Source organism: Pempheris klunzingeri, chromosome 13 (genome assembly GCF_042242105.1).
Source record: "Pempheris klunzingeri isolate RE-2024b chromosome 13, fPemKlu1.hap1, whole genome shotgun sequence".
Classification (NCBI taxonomy): Eukaryota; Metazoa; Chordata; class Actinopteri; order Acropomatiformes; family Pempheridae; genus Pempheris; species Pempheris klunzingeri.
In genome coordinates, this window is record NC_092024.1 from 20,928,966 (window position 1) to 20,945,674 (window position 16,709).

At 41.0% G+C, this 16,709-nt stretch overlaps 2 protein-coding genes across 3 annotated transcripts; both read left to right on the forward strand.

The window, feature by feature from the left end:
- The first annotated feature begins 1,050 nt into the window (after positions 1-1,050).
- Positions 1,051-8,026, forward strand: mavs (mitochondrial antiviral signaling protein). Its single transcript, XM_070842067.1, has 5 exons — positions 1,051-1,094; positions 2,944-3,066; positions 3,515-3,695; positions 4,340-4,992; positions 6,126-8,026. Exons 2-5 carry the CDS (start codon positions 2,944-2,946, stop codon positions 6,849-6,851), a joined length of 1,683 nt encoding a protein of 560 aa, XP_070698168.1. The 5' UTR covers positions 1,051-1,094; the 3' UTR covers positions 6,852-8,026.
- Positions 8,027-9,196: 1,170 nt separating this feature from the next.
- pank2 (pantothenate kinase 2) lies at positions 9,197-16,348 on the forward strand. 2 transcript variants are annotated; one of them, XM_070842232.1, is made up of 7 exons: positions 9,197-9,558; positions 10,066-10,418; positions 11,289-11,542; positions 12,997-13,173; positions 14,089-14,212; positions 14,986-15,111; positions 15,622-16,348. In XM_070842232.1, the coding sequence occupies exons 1-7, from the start codon at positions 9,345-9,347 to the stop codon at positions 15,670-15,672; spliced, it is 1,299 nt and encodes a 432-aa protein (XP_070698333.1). In that variant the 5' UTR covers positions 9,197-9,344; the 3' UTR covers positions 15,673-16,348. The 2 variants fall into 2 exon arrangements, with proteins under 2 accessions (XP_070698333.1, XP_070698334.1); XM_070842233.1 differs by having other exon boundaries at positions 12,997-13,140.
- Positions 16,349-16,709: the final 361 nt, after the last annotated feature.

The following is a 16,709-nucleotide window of genomic DNA, read 5'->3' on the forward strand; positions in this document are numbered from 1 at the left end:
TGCTCTTTAGACAGCTAACATCCAGCAGCTCCTCCGTAATGCAGAAGTGATCTTCATTAGTTATCAGCTGTGCTCTCATCGCACACCGAGTCTGAAACTTTCTACACTCACTCCCTCTCTTACGTTTCCTTAATCCCGCCATTTTGGGTCACCTGTAGCACATTTCTTCTTCTAGTACTCATTTTATAGAGCAGCTGCCTCGTTCCAGACAGTTACTCCACCTAGTGGTGAGACTAAGAAGTACAATACAGTCCAGCGCAGGTTCTATGTGTGGGCCGCGTTCCAATACAGTTTTAGAATTTCCTTTGCCGCGGGCCGTAGTTTGGACACCCCTGGTCTAACACAAGTTAGATGACTTGGAAAGCCTGAGACGCTCTATGGGCCTACTTTTTTCGGCTTTTGCGCCACTGAGCAACTTTCATACGGATGAACAGGGACCTGCTTCTCTTTCATGTCCTGGTGACAGGGAACATATTTTGCAGCAGGAGAACTCAAGGAAGTTTTCAAGGCCAATATAGCACAAACTGAGGTATTTATTTCTTCAACTGACTACAATTACCAACAAAACTGACTGGACATGCACATAAGAAGTGGCAAAATATCCTTTTAATGTTACATTTAACGTTACATGACACCACTGCCTGCCTCATTTGAACAGAAGCTTTATTTTCATTAAAAGAATCACAATAATTGAAATGTAAGGGTCATACACTTTCTATTGCATGCTTCTATAACACAGCCTCTCTCTCTCTCTCTCTCTCTCTCTCTCTCTCTTTGTGTGTGTGTGCATGTGAACGGATTAGGATCAGGGATTAGAGACAGATGTAAACCAGGAGAAGAGATCCCATCTAATTCTGCCGCCATCCCATCACAGCAGGGCAAAAGTCACAGAGAGGGTCAAGATTAAGAACACCCCGCCTTCTTTGCCTATACTCGCTCCTATTGGTCCACTTCTTGATTGACGGCGCTGTCGTCCAATAGGAAGGGAGAACCGCCGCGCAGATGTGTGTGAGGAAGTCAGCGCAGGTTTCAGTGAGAGCTGGAGCGCCTTTAGGGAAGGAGTCACGAACTGCCGAGGCACCTAAACACGAAAGGTGAGCTCCAGATTATGTGACTTTACGATAAATAAACCTAGATTAAGCGTGAAATTACATGGAAGTGGGGTTTCATTGAATGTTTGTTGCCTGTCAGCTCGTGAAATAGCGCTGACGTTAGCTAGCTTGTGTCGTGTTTTTCCATTTTAAGTAGCTTTCATGCAACTTTTAACTGCTAATTCCTGCTCGTTTTCACAACGTGTTTTCATCATTTACACCCAATAATGTCTTATGTCGTCCTTGGTGTTTCTCTGTAGCGTTTTTTTTATGTCTTCCCAACCATGCCATGTCCGTACATTTGCCCTTAAATAAGCTTTAAAAGTATTTTTTCACGATATATTTAAATAACTTACAGCAACGTATCAGTCTGTGTCGCCTTTGGAGTTTGTGTGCAGCCTTTTTTAAGTCTTGCTAACCTTTATTAGTCACTTTACCCTCAAAACAGGCTTGAAAAGTGTTTTTTAACACTATATGATAATAGATTACAGCCAAGTGTCAGTCTCTGTCGTCCATGTTGCTGTGTCCACCCCTTTAGTTTGGTGCTTTTAAGCCATAAATTGGCTTGAAAAGTTATTTCTTCATGCCAACAGTCTTAAGATCTCTGCTTTCACTTTGTGTCAACTTCTGCAAGCTTGTCGTTGCTTGCAAAACGTCCTGAGATTAAAATGAGGTGAGGACTTGTTGTGAGTTTTGGCATTTTACTCAATCAGATCTGCTATGCATGAAATGTGATCCAGAGTCTTGGAAAGCCAAGGAGCCCAGCAAGAAAAGGACAGTCGTGACCTGCCAGTTTAGAGGTCATTCGTTTGGCTCAGCTCTGCATAATTCACCCTCGTGTCACGGTGCTTTTTTTCCCTTCTCACACCACCTTCCTTGTCTTGTTAATCTGCAATCTCTCATCACTTTACACTTAGATGCCTGCTTTAATACATAGTCTCTCGGACACGTTCCTCTGACTGAACACACGGCAGAACCGTCGGGTAAACCATGGCCTCTGAGAGCTAGTGATGCAATGAGGAAGACTTTGCTCTTTGGCTGCCGTCTCTGACATTTATTCCATTATGAGACGCAGACAGGCGGCCACACGTTTACACTAAACTTTAACGCACTGCTCTGTTTGACGTGGCCGCTGATGACAGATTATCCTCTGACAACGTTCCTCCTGACTGAACCTGACAACAAATTGCTTCACCTTACACCTGTTTATGTACAAGCAAAGTGAGGGTTTTACCGTGTATCCAATACAAAAAAAGTGTCCCCAGCTTTTCTATTTGACCCTGAAAAGCCATAGGAATGTGTGAGTGTGCTTGGAGTAAGACATGTGTGACTTTCATGTTGCGTTTTTTCAAAGTTCAGATATTAAACTTGAGTTTGGAGGTGATTAATCAGTAACCGGCGTCTTAGTCCAGACATCTGCAACCTTGAAATGAAATGGGAGTGTTGTCCTCCTCTTAAAAAATAAAAAAATAGTTGCAGCCATGTTTTTTTTCAGTTCACTGTAATTTCCTAAACTGAATCAAAACGGTTAAGTTAACATTTGCCTTTTTCACCAAAACTGCAGGCTGGCTGATCTTCACTTTCACTTTCAGTTTCACTGAGGAAAAATCCCCTGTGTGTGTCTGTGATTACTGTAGAATAGTGGTCGCAGGTTGCATCATCATGTTTTTTTTGGGTACTTTCACATCTCGTATGTAGTTAAAGGGTAGAAAAGAGGAATGTACCCAAGGTGCCTTGTCAACTGTGCAAAATGACACCATACAAACCTGACATGGGTATCAGGAGTAAAAACTTAAACTATTCCATTTTATTTACGATCTTTGCATTTTTTGTCCTCTTTTTCATTTCACAGATGTCGTTTGCTAATGACCAGTTGTTCAAAGGATACTTGCGGCGGAATATGGCGACCATTGCGTCCACAGTGAAAGTGAGAGAAATAGTGCCGCATCTGCCTTGCCTGACTGATCACGACAGGGTAGGTTTTATCAGGTATAAGGACCTTAAACTAGGGCTGGGGATTGTTTGAATATTGTTGGAATATTATAATGGTACTAATAGCCAGATTTTTCAATACTTTGATTTTTATCATAAAGGATAATTCCAATATTTTTAATGCTGGGCCCCATTTTTACATATTTTGGGAATCAAAATGACTGATAGGTACAAAACTTTTTGGAATTGATGCAGTAGAGAAACTGACTCTGAGCGAGAATCTCTGAATCTCAGGCTCAGATTGTTATTTTAAGTGTTTGTCACATTACAGAAAGGATCTCTACAGAGGTAGTCTCAAATTGGCAGTTTTTTATTTAAGTCATGAACTAACTGATGAAAGAATACAAAAAATTACATTTCATACCGTCCTTCATTACTGAACAGGTTTTGATGAATGCTTTTTCTTTTTTCGTTATAAAATCTAACTTTAGGAAAACATAGAGGCAAAAAAGGAGACCTGTGGGAACTATGACAGCATGGTGCTTCTTCTGGACTGTCTAAAGAGAAGACAGAGCTGGCCGGAGCAATTCATCCAAGCGCTTGAGATGTGTGAACTGACAACTTTAGCTGCTGAGATTAGAGCAGAATACAACGCTCTGAGAGGCGCCAACAGTGAGTCAGCAAATCAAGTACCCAGTGTACTCTGTGTGTGTGTGTGTGTTATATTATATAGTGTAGGATCTAATGTATTTTTCCCTTTTGTGAATGAAGTGTATGCAAAAAATATTTGCCACTAGCTAAACAAACTAATTGTATCAAAATATCTTTCAGGATCCCAATGATCTAGGTAGTAAGTGAGATATTAAAGGAATATTTTACCCTCAAATTAAATTAAATCCATATCTGAATTGATGTTCCACTTAAGTTTGTTGGGTTATCAACCAAAATGTTAGCTTCTGCAGAATAATCCAAGGGTTTCTGGCAAAACAAAACGGCTCTAAATAATAGTAAATACAATATGTCATATTTTACTTTCTGGCGGAGTGTGTGAACACTGGAGTATTGTATGTTGGAATCAGTGTAGCACATTGCAATCATATGGACACAAAAAATGTTAATCTTTAATGAAATGGCGCTATATAAATAAAGATTGATTGATTTAAATATGCAGTAGGAAATAACTTGTATGTTGTAAGTATAACTTGTAAATTAGAAATGAATGACTGTGTAGTGTCAGGCTTAGCTCGTCCCTCAGGAGCTTTAGTCATATGCATTCAGAACGTATTTAAATGACAGTATTGTTTGTTTCGCCTTAGATTCCTCCCCCAGCTCCCCTTCAACGACTGTCGTCAGGGCACACGTCCATCCAGCGCCACCTGCCAGTCATCTGTCCTTCCCAGGGAATGGTGGCAACAATCAGGCTGCTGTTTCTGCGGCAGCTGAACCTTCAGCTCCTCCAGAGCCACCTGCCCAGGCCGCACCCCCTCTTGAAGCCCCCCAGAGCTCAGCAGCCCAAGTCCCTGAGGCTGTTTCCCAGCTTGAGCCCCCACAGATTGAAGTGGCAGCCCCTCCATCAACACCTCCTCCTTCCCCTGAAACCCCACACACTCAGGAGACTGCGACCCCACCGCCTCAGAGGGAGATCAGTTCTCACCAGGAGCCAGTGGAAAACTCTGAGTCAGACATCTTGGATATCTCTGGTGATAACGATGGTCAGGAGAGCGCGGTAAACGGCAACGAATCAACCGACTCTGTGGATGCTCCTCAGCCATGCTGTCCTGTTGAACCAACCACCACAGAGGTCAGGCCACCACAGAGTCCCTCTCCAACTAGTGACGTGACCGATGAATCCTCTTTTCCCATCATGACCCCAGAGAGGCCACCAATCCAGGACACCGCCCCTCCAGGGGACATGAAGCCTGCTGCTGTCCTGCAGCCTGAAGAGACTTCTGAGCCCCCTGCTGCACAGGTGAGTACTGAAATATGCTCATTGTAAGAACTAGTTAGGAAAAAATGAAAGATCCCGCACACTGTCCTCACTGTATCACTTTATTTGTTTGAGAAATCAAATGTACTCATCCATGTATTTGGTACTTTTGGCTGCTGTTTGTTTCTCCACTGAAACTGACTTGATGATTAGTCTATTAATCAATTAATCAATCAACAGAGAATTAATCAGCTACTATTTTGACAGTCAAATAATCACTCGTTTTACTTGAGAAGCAGAAATGCCAAAATTCTGGTTTTGTCTCCTTAAGGATTTGCTGCTTTTTTTCTGTTTTATATCGTTGTAACTCAAATATCTTTTTTGAATTTGGAGACGTCACCTTGAGCTCTGGGAGACTGAGTCTGAGATTTTGAATAGAAAATACTTTTACCATTTTTTTAGGTATCGCTGTACAAATTAGAGGAATCCAATACACCTGCCCTGCAACAGATTGTACCTTTTGTGAAGCTAAAGGTCTCGACAGCTACGAGAGCCAAACTGTCTTAAACTTTTTCCTACGCAATGTACTCCAAGACTCCTTCTCTAGTTCATGATCTCACCGGTCTGGTGCTGGTTCATGGCTAAATTAAACCCTGGGCCTACTCATAGAGAACTGGCTCAACCCAACTAAACTAACTTCAACAGACTAGTAAACTCACTAATTGAACTACTTTAAAAGGTAATAGTTCTGCTGTTTAGTTGTACATTCATTGTATATTCGTCAGAAGATGTTAATGTGTTGCTATGGCCTCTAAAGAAAATACAGTTGTACAGACAGCGGTTCACAGAAGCCGTCTCCATGGTTACCACACAGACCTCTTGTCTGCCTGTCGATTCAAATGTGGAGCGCAGTGAGACCCTGTGGATCCAAGCGTGTACGCAGGCAGAATGTCGCTTCCTGTCTGAAAAGACCTTTATAATGTTAAATTTGTGTTTAACGGTATATCAGCGAGGGATCAAGACTTTGAGACAGCAGTGTTTTTTTTAACTCCTAGATTGAATTACAGTCCAACAGCTCGTCAAGCCACTCTCACATACATAAAAAATAGACCGGATGTTAAACTACACCATCTTCCTTTTTGAATTTTAAAATGTGACGTCACTTTCACCTGCAGGTTGTTGAGAGCAGCCCGCAGACAGAAACTGCAGCTACAACCTCCCCCCTCCCCCCTGCTGCTGGGATGGACGCCTCTCTCTGGGATGACAGTCTGTGTCTGAGCAAGCCTGGCCAACTCATCAGCATTGAACAACAAAATCACAGCTTGCCTACTCTCCCTGCGCCCAGCTCGCCCTTCTCTGGTAATAGTGAGCGTCTGGAAATAAGCGAGGCTGCAGCAAACACTGTGACCTCTGCCCACGTTCCTGCATGCTCTGCTGTCAGCTCCACCACCGTGGAGACCGTCACTGTTCTGGAGAACGGCATTGCTCTTAACCACAACGAACCAGAGGAAAACCACTACGAGTCTCCTGGTCAGAGCTTGGACATGCAGGATGTGCGGGTGCACGTTGGTCAAATATCCGAGCAGCCATCTATCCTCAACCTGGACGGCCAAAGCTCAGCACCACGAGCTCAGATCATCCACGGCGAAGCAGCCAAGGAGATCACCTGTGCACCATCGCCGTCCACCAATGCTGCTGGTTCTGTACTGAGTGTGAACACCCCCTCCAGTGAAAGCCACCCCCCCTCTGAGCCTGCACCAGCTGATGTTTCAACAGAGCTGAAAACTGTGCAGGATTCAGAGACGCCCTCTTGCGCCCTGGCAAACAATACCAAGTACATTCTGACCGCTGTAGGAGTGGGCGCCTGTGCACTGCTGATGGCGTGGAAGTTTAAGAATTAAGGGGACTTAATACCTTTTAAAGGAAGAGAAGATTAGGCTTTAAGGCTTTGGAAAGCAGATCTTAGGGGTATGGTGCCTTATTGTAGTCACTAGGCTGGGATGGCATGAGGCAACTGTTTAATGATTACCTATAGTAATAGTAGCTGACTTACCAGACCTTTGATCATGTCATATATTAACTCTATTATTAAGTTGGACTATGCTTTACCATTTGACTGTTGAATGAAGTTGACCCAAGTGAGCAAAAACCAAATCTGCCCTTTTTTCTTATTCTTATGGAAAAACTTAATGGAACTAGAAGATCTCAGGTTATTTATGCACTTACTAGTTTGTAAACATACGCTGCACTGATGTACGCTGCTGTGTGTTAATGATAGAAATGTCTGTACACTTGTCTGATAAGCACTTCCAAGATTAAGACTGTTGGCTGTCATCCCTTAAGGCTTAGTGTGCCAAGGATGTGGATTTTATTGGGTATGGATTGTGGAAGAAACAGCACCAGCCTCATGCTCGGTACATTTCCTTTTCCTGTTGATGGTGGGTGAAACGGGGCTGAAAATGAGGGCTATTGCACTGTCTGTATTTATTTGTACATATATATATACACTATATAGGGATCTAATAATGTATTTGAAGAAAGACCTGTGTGTCAAAAATGTTCTAAAGCACCTGTAATGTCACAGATATCCAGAATTCAAATAATCAGTCAGCTAAATGCTGCATAATTAACGTACATACTTTCCCACCATCGTGTTTATTTCGGAAACTTGTCAATAAGACAAATGTAGTTAAAAAGTAGTTAGTGTTTTTATGTAATGAGCTGATATTCAAAATGTACAGTAACACCCACTCCAACCTGCTTTCAGCTATCATCTGGTGTAAATGTTCAAGATGATATTTTATTTTTCCACTGGTTTTCTCTAGATTTCTTCTTTTAAATAGGAGCAGGACTGTGTCATGTTCTGTGAGATGAAATTGTACTGTAAATATCAATGTGGAAACAAGAAACGTCAAGGGGGGAAAGTTTGATTTAGAAAGTTTTGCACATTTTAAGAGGACGTTTGAGCTGAAAAGATGCTCTGTAGATAAAATGCATTGTCATAGTACACATGTAAATTCTAATCACAGTTCATGTTTTGGCTAAATGTTAGATTCTCTATCATCAATAAATTTACAATCATAGAAAAAACATTGAACGTGCATGTTGAATTCTCCTCAGAGAAACCTTGAGTTTTTAACTATTTATCTATTTTCCCCATCTGAAGTGGATGTGTGCTACGCAGAATAAGGATGACAATACATGTTACACGTTATGTTGAATGATGCCTAATAAACACTCAAATAAATAAATAGAACATCCTTAATAGGTATCAAATTTATCACCATAATTATTCAAATACTGAAAATATATATTGTTAAATAAATCAAAATAAATGAATCCGTCAATATAGAAAAAGACAACGTACAAAAATTAAGGCTAAACTGAAAAAGTAAAGAAAATAATACATAATAATAATAATAATAATACTACATAACACTTTTTGCAATTGAATCGTCGTACTCTACATGACTACATTTAATTTAGTTTACCTTAACAGATTAAATCTAATTTTTGAATTAATAAAAAGCATTCTTCAAAATTATTAACATCTAATTATAATTAAAGTATCACAAGTATTACATAAAGTACTGTTCATGCACAATGACTGTCAGAATAATTTATATTATATTACTGTATTATAATTATTGATACACTTGCTTTAATGTCGTAGTTGGTAAATACTGAGCCAATTGTAAGCTCTATATATATATATATATATAATATATTTTGTATATTTCTTTACATACTGTTGGGTAGCTCATAAATCTCCCTGTTGCGACCAATAATACCCTGTTAATATAATATAATTTATTTATTGATTCATTGTTTTATTGTTAAACTGAATCTGCAAACTAAAGTTGTCACATACACATGTATATGTAATGTAGTATAAAGTAGCAGAAAATAACAATACTCAAGTAAAGTACCTCAAATTTAAGTACAATACTTTAAAAAGTGGTTAGTAGTTACTTTCACCACAATAGTTGCTTCTGTATATTATGTGAGATTTTGTAAATTCACTTTTAGAAATTAAACGCTGTATTTAATTCGCTGTATTTTTATACTTATGCAAAAATCATGTTTTATTTGTTTTTTAATGTGACCAAAAACTCAAGAAAAGTGTGACGTCATTTCTATTGGCCCTTCTATGGCTGGCCGACTCGCCTCCTGATTGGCTGCAGCGTCCTTCAATCGGCTTTCGGCCCCGCCCACCCCGGTACTGACAGCGGACATAAAAAGGACATGTACCCCGGCCGTTATAACGACACGGCTACTTAGTTAGCTAATTAGCCTGCCGAGCGCTGGACTTCATTGTCCACACGAATCATTTACCACCAATGGTTTGATTTAATATAAACTACAGCATTTATGTAGCTTATTGGTCATTTCCAATGGCGTTCAATGGCCATCAACGCGAGGATGAAAGTATCGACGAAGACGAAACGCCCACGAAGCAGCCGCGGTCCGACCGGGAGATGCCCGGCTATCTCAGAAACGAGCCCAGCAACGAGGCAGCCGCGCCCGCAGGAAGAGCCGCATCCGACCGGCGGACCTCCAACTCGACGGCGAGGCTGCGGATTGACTCGGTGAAGAAGACAAGGCCGCGTAGGTGTTAACGTTGCTAGCTCGGGCTTAGTGTATTTACTGGAAACGGCACCGTTGCAGAGGATTCACAAATCAAAGGCGTTCCCCACAAAAGACAGGCAGTGATTTGCAGATTTGGGAAGTAAATCCGCTTATGGGCTGTGTAAATTACCCAAAAATAATTCCTAAATGGCAGTTTAAATACAATGGGGTTGGTGCTAAAACGGAGTAAATCATTTTGGCACCGGTATTACAATGTAATATCGGTGAGCTGTAGTGGCAGTAAATAGCCAGGATCTGTTTTGCAACAAGATGGCGTTCGCGGTACACACTGTACCGTTTCCCTCTGTAGATGAAGCTGCTTGTCATTATGTCGGCCAACACTGAGACATCAGCTCTATATGCCCCCATTGTCACTAAGCATTTAAATATTAAAGATATCTTAAGATATTATCAGTCAGTAGAAATATGTTTTGGCATAATGCATTTTGGTGATTTTTTTTGCATATATTATTTCACATAATGCAGCATTTCCCTGGTTTGGGATGGACATTGGAGGCACTCTGGTGAAGCTGGTGTACTTCGAGCCCAAAGACATCACAGCAGAGGAGGAGCAGGAAGAGGTGGAGAACCTGAAGAGCATCAGGCGCTACCTAACCTCCAACACCGCCTATGGTAAAACGGGCATCAGGGACGTGCACCTGGAGCTGCAGGACCTGACACTGTGCGGCAGGACAGGCAACCTGCACTTCATCCGCTTCCCCACGCATGACCTGCCGGCCTTCCTGCAGATGGGGCGCAACAAGCACTTCTCCAGCCTCCACACCACCCTCTGCGCCACAGGAGGGGGGGCGTATAAGTTTGAGTCTGATTTCCGAACGGTGGGTCTGCAGTTGTTCTCTTTTTGTTTGCTTTTACAGGCCGGACAGAGAAGGCAGACAGGAAGGAAGGAGGAGAGAGAGTTAACATCTTTACAGCAAGTGATAGGAATTGTGATGGATGACACTTGAAATGAGAGCTGGAACAATTAGTCAATTAATCCGTTAGTCAATCGTCAGAAAAATAATTTGCAGTTGAAAATCCAATAATCTTTTGATGAAGCAGAAATGCTGGAACATTTCTCGCTCGTTAAATGTGAGGATTTGCCGCCTTTCTTTGCTCTAGATAATTGTAAATTGAATATCTTTAGGTTTTGGACTGCTGATCAAACCAAACAAGACATTCTGAGACGTCACTTTGAGCTCTGCGAAACTGAGATAGACATTTTTTAGACCAAACGATTAATTGAGAAAGTTAGATATATAGTTAGATTAACCCATAATAAAAACAGTCGTTAGTCACAGCCCTACTGAAATCCACAGCCAGTGAATACCAGGACAAAAGATTATTAGATGTCTGATTCCATAAAGTCCTTCCGCAATTTGCAGGAAATCAAAACAAATTCATTTTTTTCCTCTAGTTGATGATAAAGCACGGGTTAATTCATTTGGACAAATAAAACGATGAGATAAGTCATGATTGTTGCCCCTTCAAATGTTAGATTTTTTATCAAACTGTGGGATATACAATTGCACAATTAGGCAAGAAAACGTCTGTTTTCTTCATTTTAATCACAAGAAATGTGTGTGTGTGTTCCTGTTTTCTTACCCCCCTGCTTTCCCTCCTTCCCCTAGTTTCCTGAGTCTGTGTTCTCCTGACCACATCCACTCAGTGATGTTATCCATGTTCTCTTTCTTCTCGCCAAAAAAAAGATGGCGGACCTGCAGCTTCACAAGCTGGATGAGCTGGACTGTTTGATTCGGGGCGTGTTGTACATCGACTCGGTGGTGTCCAGCGGACCCTCAGAATGCTACTACTTTGAAAACCCCACTGACCCAGACCGCTGCATTCAGAGGCCCTACACACTGGAGAACCCCTACCCTCTGCTGTTGGTCAACATAGGGTCAGGGGTCAGCATCCTGGCCGTCTACTCTGAGAACAACTACAAACGAGTTACAGGGACCAGGTAATTATCAGTGATGGACATTTTGGCTGATGGACGATTATTCTTCACTTTACAGTTAAAAAACACCTGGATAGTGGTTGGATTTGTTCTGGCAAATATTTCATAAACTGTCTATCTATTTATGATGAAACCTAGGAGGACTATCCATTAAGCAGAGATTTGAATGCAAATGATCATTAACTTGACTAGAGCTGCAACGATTAGTCAATGAAATGATTTGTCCATTGACAAATTAAAAACTAGTTTTGTAATCGAATAATTGAGACTTAAAAGCAATTTTTCAAGCAAAAAGCTGATGGTTTCAGCTTCTCAAATGGGTGAACGGGCTAGTTTTCTGAGTGTTGCATCACATTAAATTGATTCTTTGGGATTTGGACTGTTATTCAGACAAAACAAGACATTTGATGGCATTACCTTAAATCTGTGACTGGCATCATGTTTTATAAATCAAACCATTCATAGATCAATCGAGCAGATTATCAGTAATGTCAGTAATAGGTAGTGAAGATAATTTCATTAGTTCCAGTGCAGCAAGGAAGGACTCACCCACGGAGAACAAAACAGGAGTTCAGACTACAGTCCGGATTTTAAATATTCCTGGTTGTTCCGTTGCAGAGCTATACTCTGTAAGGTGCATGAAGTGCAAACGTTTTGGTCCGTGTTGGACTCCGCAGTGGAAAATGAGACGCATGTTGAGTCACCCTGTATGCAGGTTGCTTTGCAGGAGCACCTTATCAGTGATCTATGGCTTGATTGAACACACATGAAGCCAATTTCCAGTCGTCATTACAAACACATTAGAATGATATAACTCTATATATACATGCATATAAATGTTAGCTTTTACACTGGTGTAGGAAGACAATAAGAGTGCAGTGTTACACATTTAAGGATCTGCTGGTTTGCTTAGCGTGTCACTGGCAGAAAAACAGAACAGAAACAGAGAACATGTAATGTTGGAAGGATTTTCAAGTGGGTTCACCTCAGTTTGGGGGTGGCTCCTTAGTGCTGTAGTGTGCTTTTTTTTAAGCTCCTAAACCACTTCCTTTACTAACTGCTTATGGATTGTTCTTTGTTAGTTTGATTTGGGGTTCTGCTTAAAGTTTGAAATATTATTCCTCCACCTACTCTCTTCACTGGTTTATTTTCGTAATATGTGGTTTCTCTGTCTGGTAGCTTTGAGAGGGACTTATGAATGCTTAGTCTCCCCCTGACATAATGGCCCTTTGTGCTGAGAAAGAAACACTAGCCGAGTGTCTTTGAATTTTGAGTCCGTATACCAAATACCTCTATTTTTTTTTTAAGTGGTTGGTCTTACTTTTAGCAGAGACCTTTCTCTTTGCACGTAATTTGAGACTCCAATGCGAAGCAAGCAGCTTATACTCCAGACTTCTGTGTTTTACTCTCCTAGAATATTAATAGTTTCTGTCTCATCTCTCTGTGTGTTATTACAGCCTCGGCGGTGGGACCTTCCTGGGCCTGTGTTGCCTGCTGACTGGCTGCTCCACTTTTGAGGAAGCTTTAGAAATGGCTTCTCAAGGGGAGAGCACCCGTGTGGACAAGCTGGTCCGGGACATCTATGGAGGAGACTATGAGAGGTTTGGACTGCCAGGCTGGGCTGTAGCCTCAAGGTGCGGTTTACAGCAGCTTTTTTTTCACTGTAGGTCACAAGACTGTTTTTGGTGGATACCACCATAAACACAGTCACAGCTTCAATGAAACAGGGAACCAGGACAAGGCTAAATTTACTCTGTTTCCTCTCCCAGGGTGAAAATCAGACGCCTTGATTTCAAGTTGATGAACTCTGAGCAAGACGTTTTTATCCACAGATCCAAAGATGCATGTGTGTAGCTTCCTAAAAATTTTTTAAAAACAGGATTCGTACAGATGGTGGAACTCCTTAAAAATGTTTGAATTTTATTGTGCTCTTCTCAAGGTTTGAGAAGTGTATGGATTTTGAATAAACTGCTTTAAGCTGCTTGAAATTTAATGGCATTTATATATAAAATCACTACTTGGTTGAATAGTTGAATACTTTTTAGATAAAGAAATCAAATAAGAGAGAGAGAGGGAGGTCTGGGAGAGCCTCATTTATTTGGGTATATTTAATTGACCAGAGCCATAATGTGCTGGAAAAGTTGAAATTGCACCTTGAAAAACATTAAAAATCGCTTCTGTTTGACTTTGGAAACAGTGTTAATCTGTGTTGAGAGTTAATGAGTTGGTTTCAGCTCATCCTGGAGATGTTTTGTCTGAAAAGTTGATGCAGTAACTTCAGTGTTGACGGTTATTAAACTTGCTGCTGTCTGGTTGTTCAGACTCCTGGTTCAACTGCTTTATCGTCAGTTATGACCTCAGTGTTTTAGTACCGAAGGATCTTACCTTGAAAATCGTTGAAGTGCTTGAATTTGACTTTGGAAAAGATGTAGAAAAAAAAGAATTGGTCTGAATCATGCTTTTGGGATTGGCAGTTTGCTGCGCAACAATTTCAGCAGACCTTTAGAGCATTTGCTCGTCTAACATGGCTTTGTGTTTTGGTTCGATAGTTTTGGCAACATGATGTCCAAAGAGAAGAGGGAGTCGGTGTCCAAAGAGGACCTAGCCAGGGCAACACTGGTCACCATCACCAATAACATCGGCTCCATCACCAGGATGTGTGCTCTCAACGAGGTTAGTAACGGGGGGATTTAGATTGACCTGTCTTTGGAAAAACGCTCCCTTCCAGGATCCCTGCCAGCCGTTTCCTCTTTGCTTTCAGCCTCTTTACGGTGCTGCCTTGTGGCGTCTTGATCAAGCAGCATTGTACAGGGCTATGAAGGCGTAGAGGAGGTAATCTGCATTATCCACATGTCTTTCACAGCCCAAAGTAGTGGGTGTTCTGCTCAAACACAAATTAAAGACACAAGAAGCCAGCAATAATGAATGAATGTGGTTTTGTGTTCAGCAGTCAAAGTAGCATGTTTTAAACAGTTTTTATTAGTGGTCAAATTATTTTTGTGTTTTAAGTGAATAGATGTTGACCAAAATGTTTTATATACGAATTAAAAAGTAAAAATGTAAGCTGTGTTAAAGCAGCTACAAGGAACTTTCATTATGAGCTTATTTTTGCGGCCCCTGTGGACAAAAGCTCCACTGCCTCATGTCGTAAAGATCTGGTTAACACGTGTGTTTGTTTCGTAAGCAAACGAAGGAAAGATACAGCATATTTTCAATGCTGTTTTTCTATTTTAAACACACGAAAGTGGTCCAAATCAAAGTTGAAAAGATCAGATTGCGTGTGATTTGTGCTGTTCTGATCGTAGCCTAACTGCCACAATGGATTTCAGGAGTGAAAATGGTTTGACACAAGGATGATGTTTGTCAGTTGTGCTTGTACTGTTGTGAGATTATAAATTTAATTTACCTATTGCTCTAATTGTTTTATCCCGACTCTGTCGACTAAGAACATAGAGAGAGTGGTGTTTGTGGGCAACTTCCTCAGAGTCAACACCCTCTCCATGAAGCTGCTGGCCTATGCTATGGACTACTGGTCTAAAGGACAGCTCAAAGCACTCTTCCTACAGCACGAGGTAAATAACACCTGCTTTCCACCAACCTGAACCTCTCCTGGTTCTGGGCTGCTGCTGTTGCTTTTCGCAGTTGGTTCAACCTGTGAACTTTCTAAGAGCCGCTTATTGTTTCTATGTGATTATGTCTGTATATGTCTCCACTTTCCCAGTAATGCTACCATTAACTTCTATCACCACAACAAAAATTGCGAACTACATCGTCACTTTATAATATTAACTTTATTGATACAGCACTCAAAAACAAAGTTACAAAGTGATTTGCATGTTTAAAACAGGATTAAAGAGCATGAGGTGAATCAGAGCATCAGATAATACAAAATAATACTGTAAAATATGCATTAATAACTGTAATAATAAAACCACATTAGACAAAACAGAACGGTGGCAGCATTAGTAATGGCACCAGTCACCTCTCAGACCAATAATGTAGTCTCATGCTGTAATGGGCTCAATGATCTCAAAGGTCTTTTCTGTTTTTTCTTTTTTTTGTGTGTTTTGTTTTCTTTTTAGGGTTACTTCGGAGCGGTTGGAGCCCTGTTGGAGCTTTTACATCCGTCCTAATCCGTCCAAACTACATCCAAAAAAGTACATGTCAATCTGCTGCAAAGACCATTAGCACTTTAGACTGTTCAGAATTAATTCCACAGTGGGATCTTACACCTGCCACCAGCCAGTCACTGGTAAATCCTGGTTGTTGCAGGCAAACTGTCAAACATATGGATGCCCTATTATGTTCTCAGGAACCAAGCTGGCTTGTAAAATGGTGAAAGTGGCTTCTAAATCTTGATATCTGCTGTTTTTGTCAGTGGATGGAAGTCGTGTGAGTGTGTGTGTGTGTGTCCTGCCCTGACCAAAGTTTTATGCAGCAGAATTGACGAAGTCATTGTTTGCAGGACTTAAGCAGAAAGAAGCCATGTTTGGTCTGAAACATCTCAAGGAAATTCACCACGATTGCCTGAAATACTGAAGGTCAAAGAGTACTTGTCATCACGTAGTTTTGTCTTGTGGACTGCACTTACCTCTCAGTGGGTATCAGGTCCTGGGCAAAATATTTGGAAGTACTTTTTATGGTTTATTTTATCCTGCTTAGGTACCAGGTGGATGAAAGTCTGTATTAAGGCTGCTAGAACTTAAAGATAATCACAGGAAAGAGTTTACTAGAAAAACTTAATTCATCACTGTTTATTTGCTCGATATGTTGCTGATTGTTCTATAATTGGTCTCTAAAATGTCAGAAAACACTTAAAAATGTCCGACCCAAAGATGCTAGGTTAAAGAATTTCTTTACCCAGCGAATCCTCTCTCAGCTCTACAACATATTGGAAACAACGCTGGTGAATCTTGTGCAGTAACATGACTGACAGTTTTGTCAGGTCAAGATATCTTGTTGTGATTGCACTTCCATCCCTCTGAATTCGCTGAAACAAAACACTGACAATCATTTGCAAACACTTAGAGAATTATAAATGTTTTATCTTATTTGAGCATTTATACTTGTTGCCACTAGTTGGACTTGAGACGAGCGTGTGAATGATTTTTAAGTAGCTGCTGGAAAAAAAAAACAAGCAGATTTCACTGGATCTTGAATAGCATTTTAA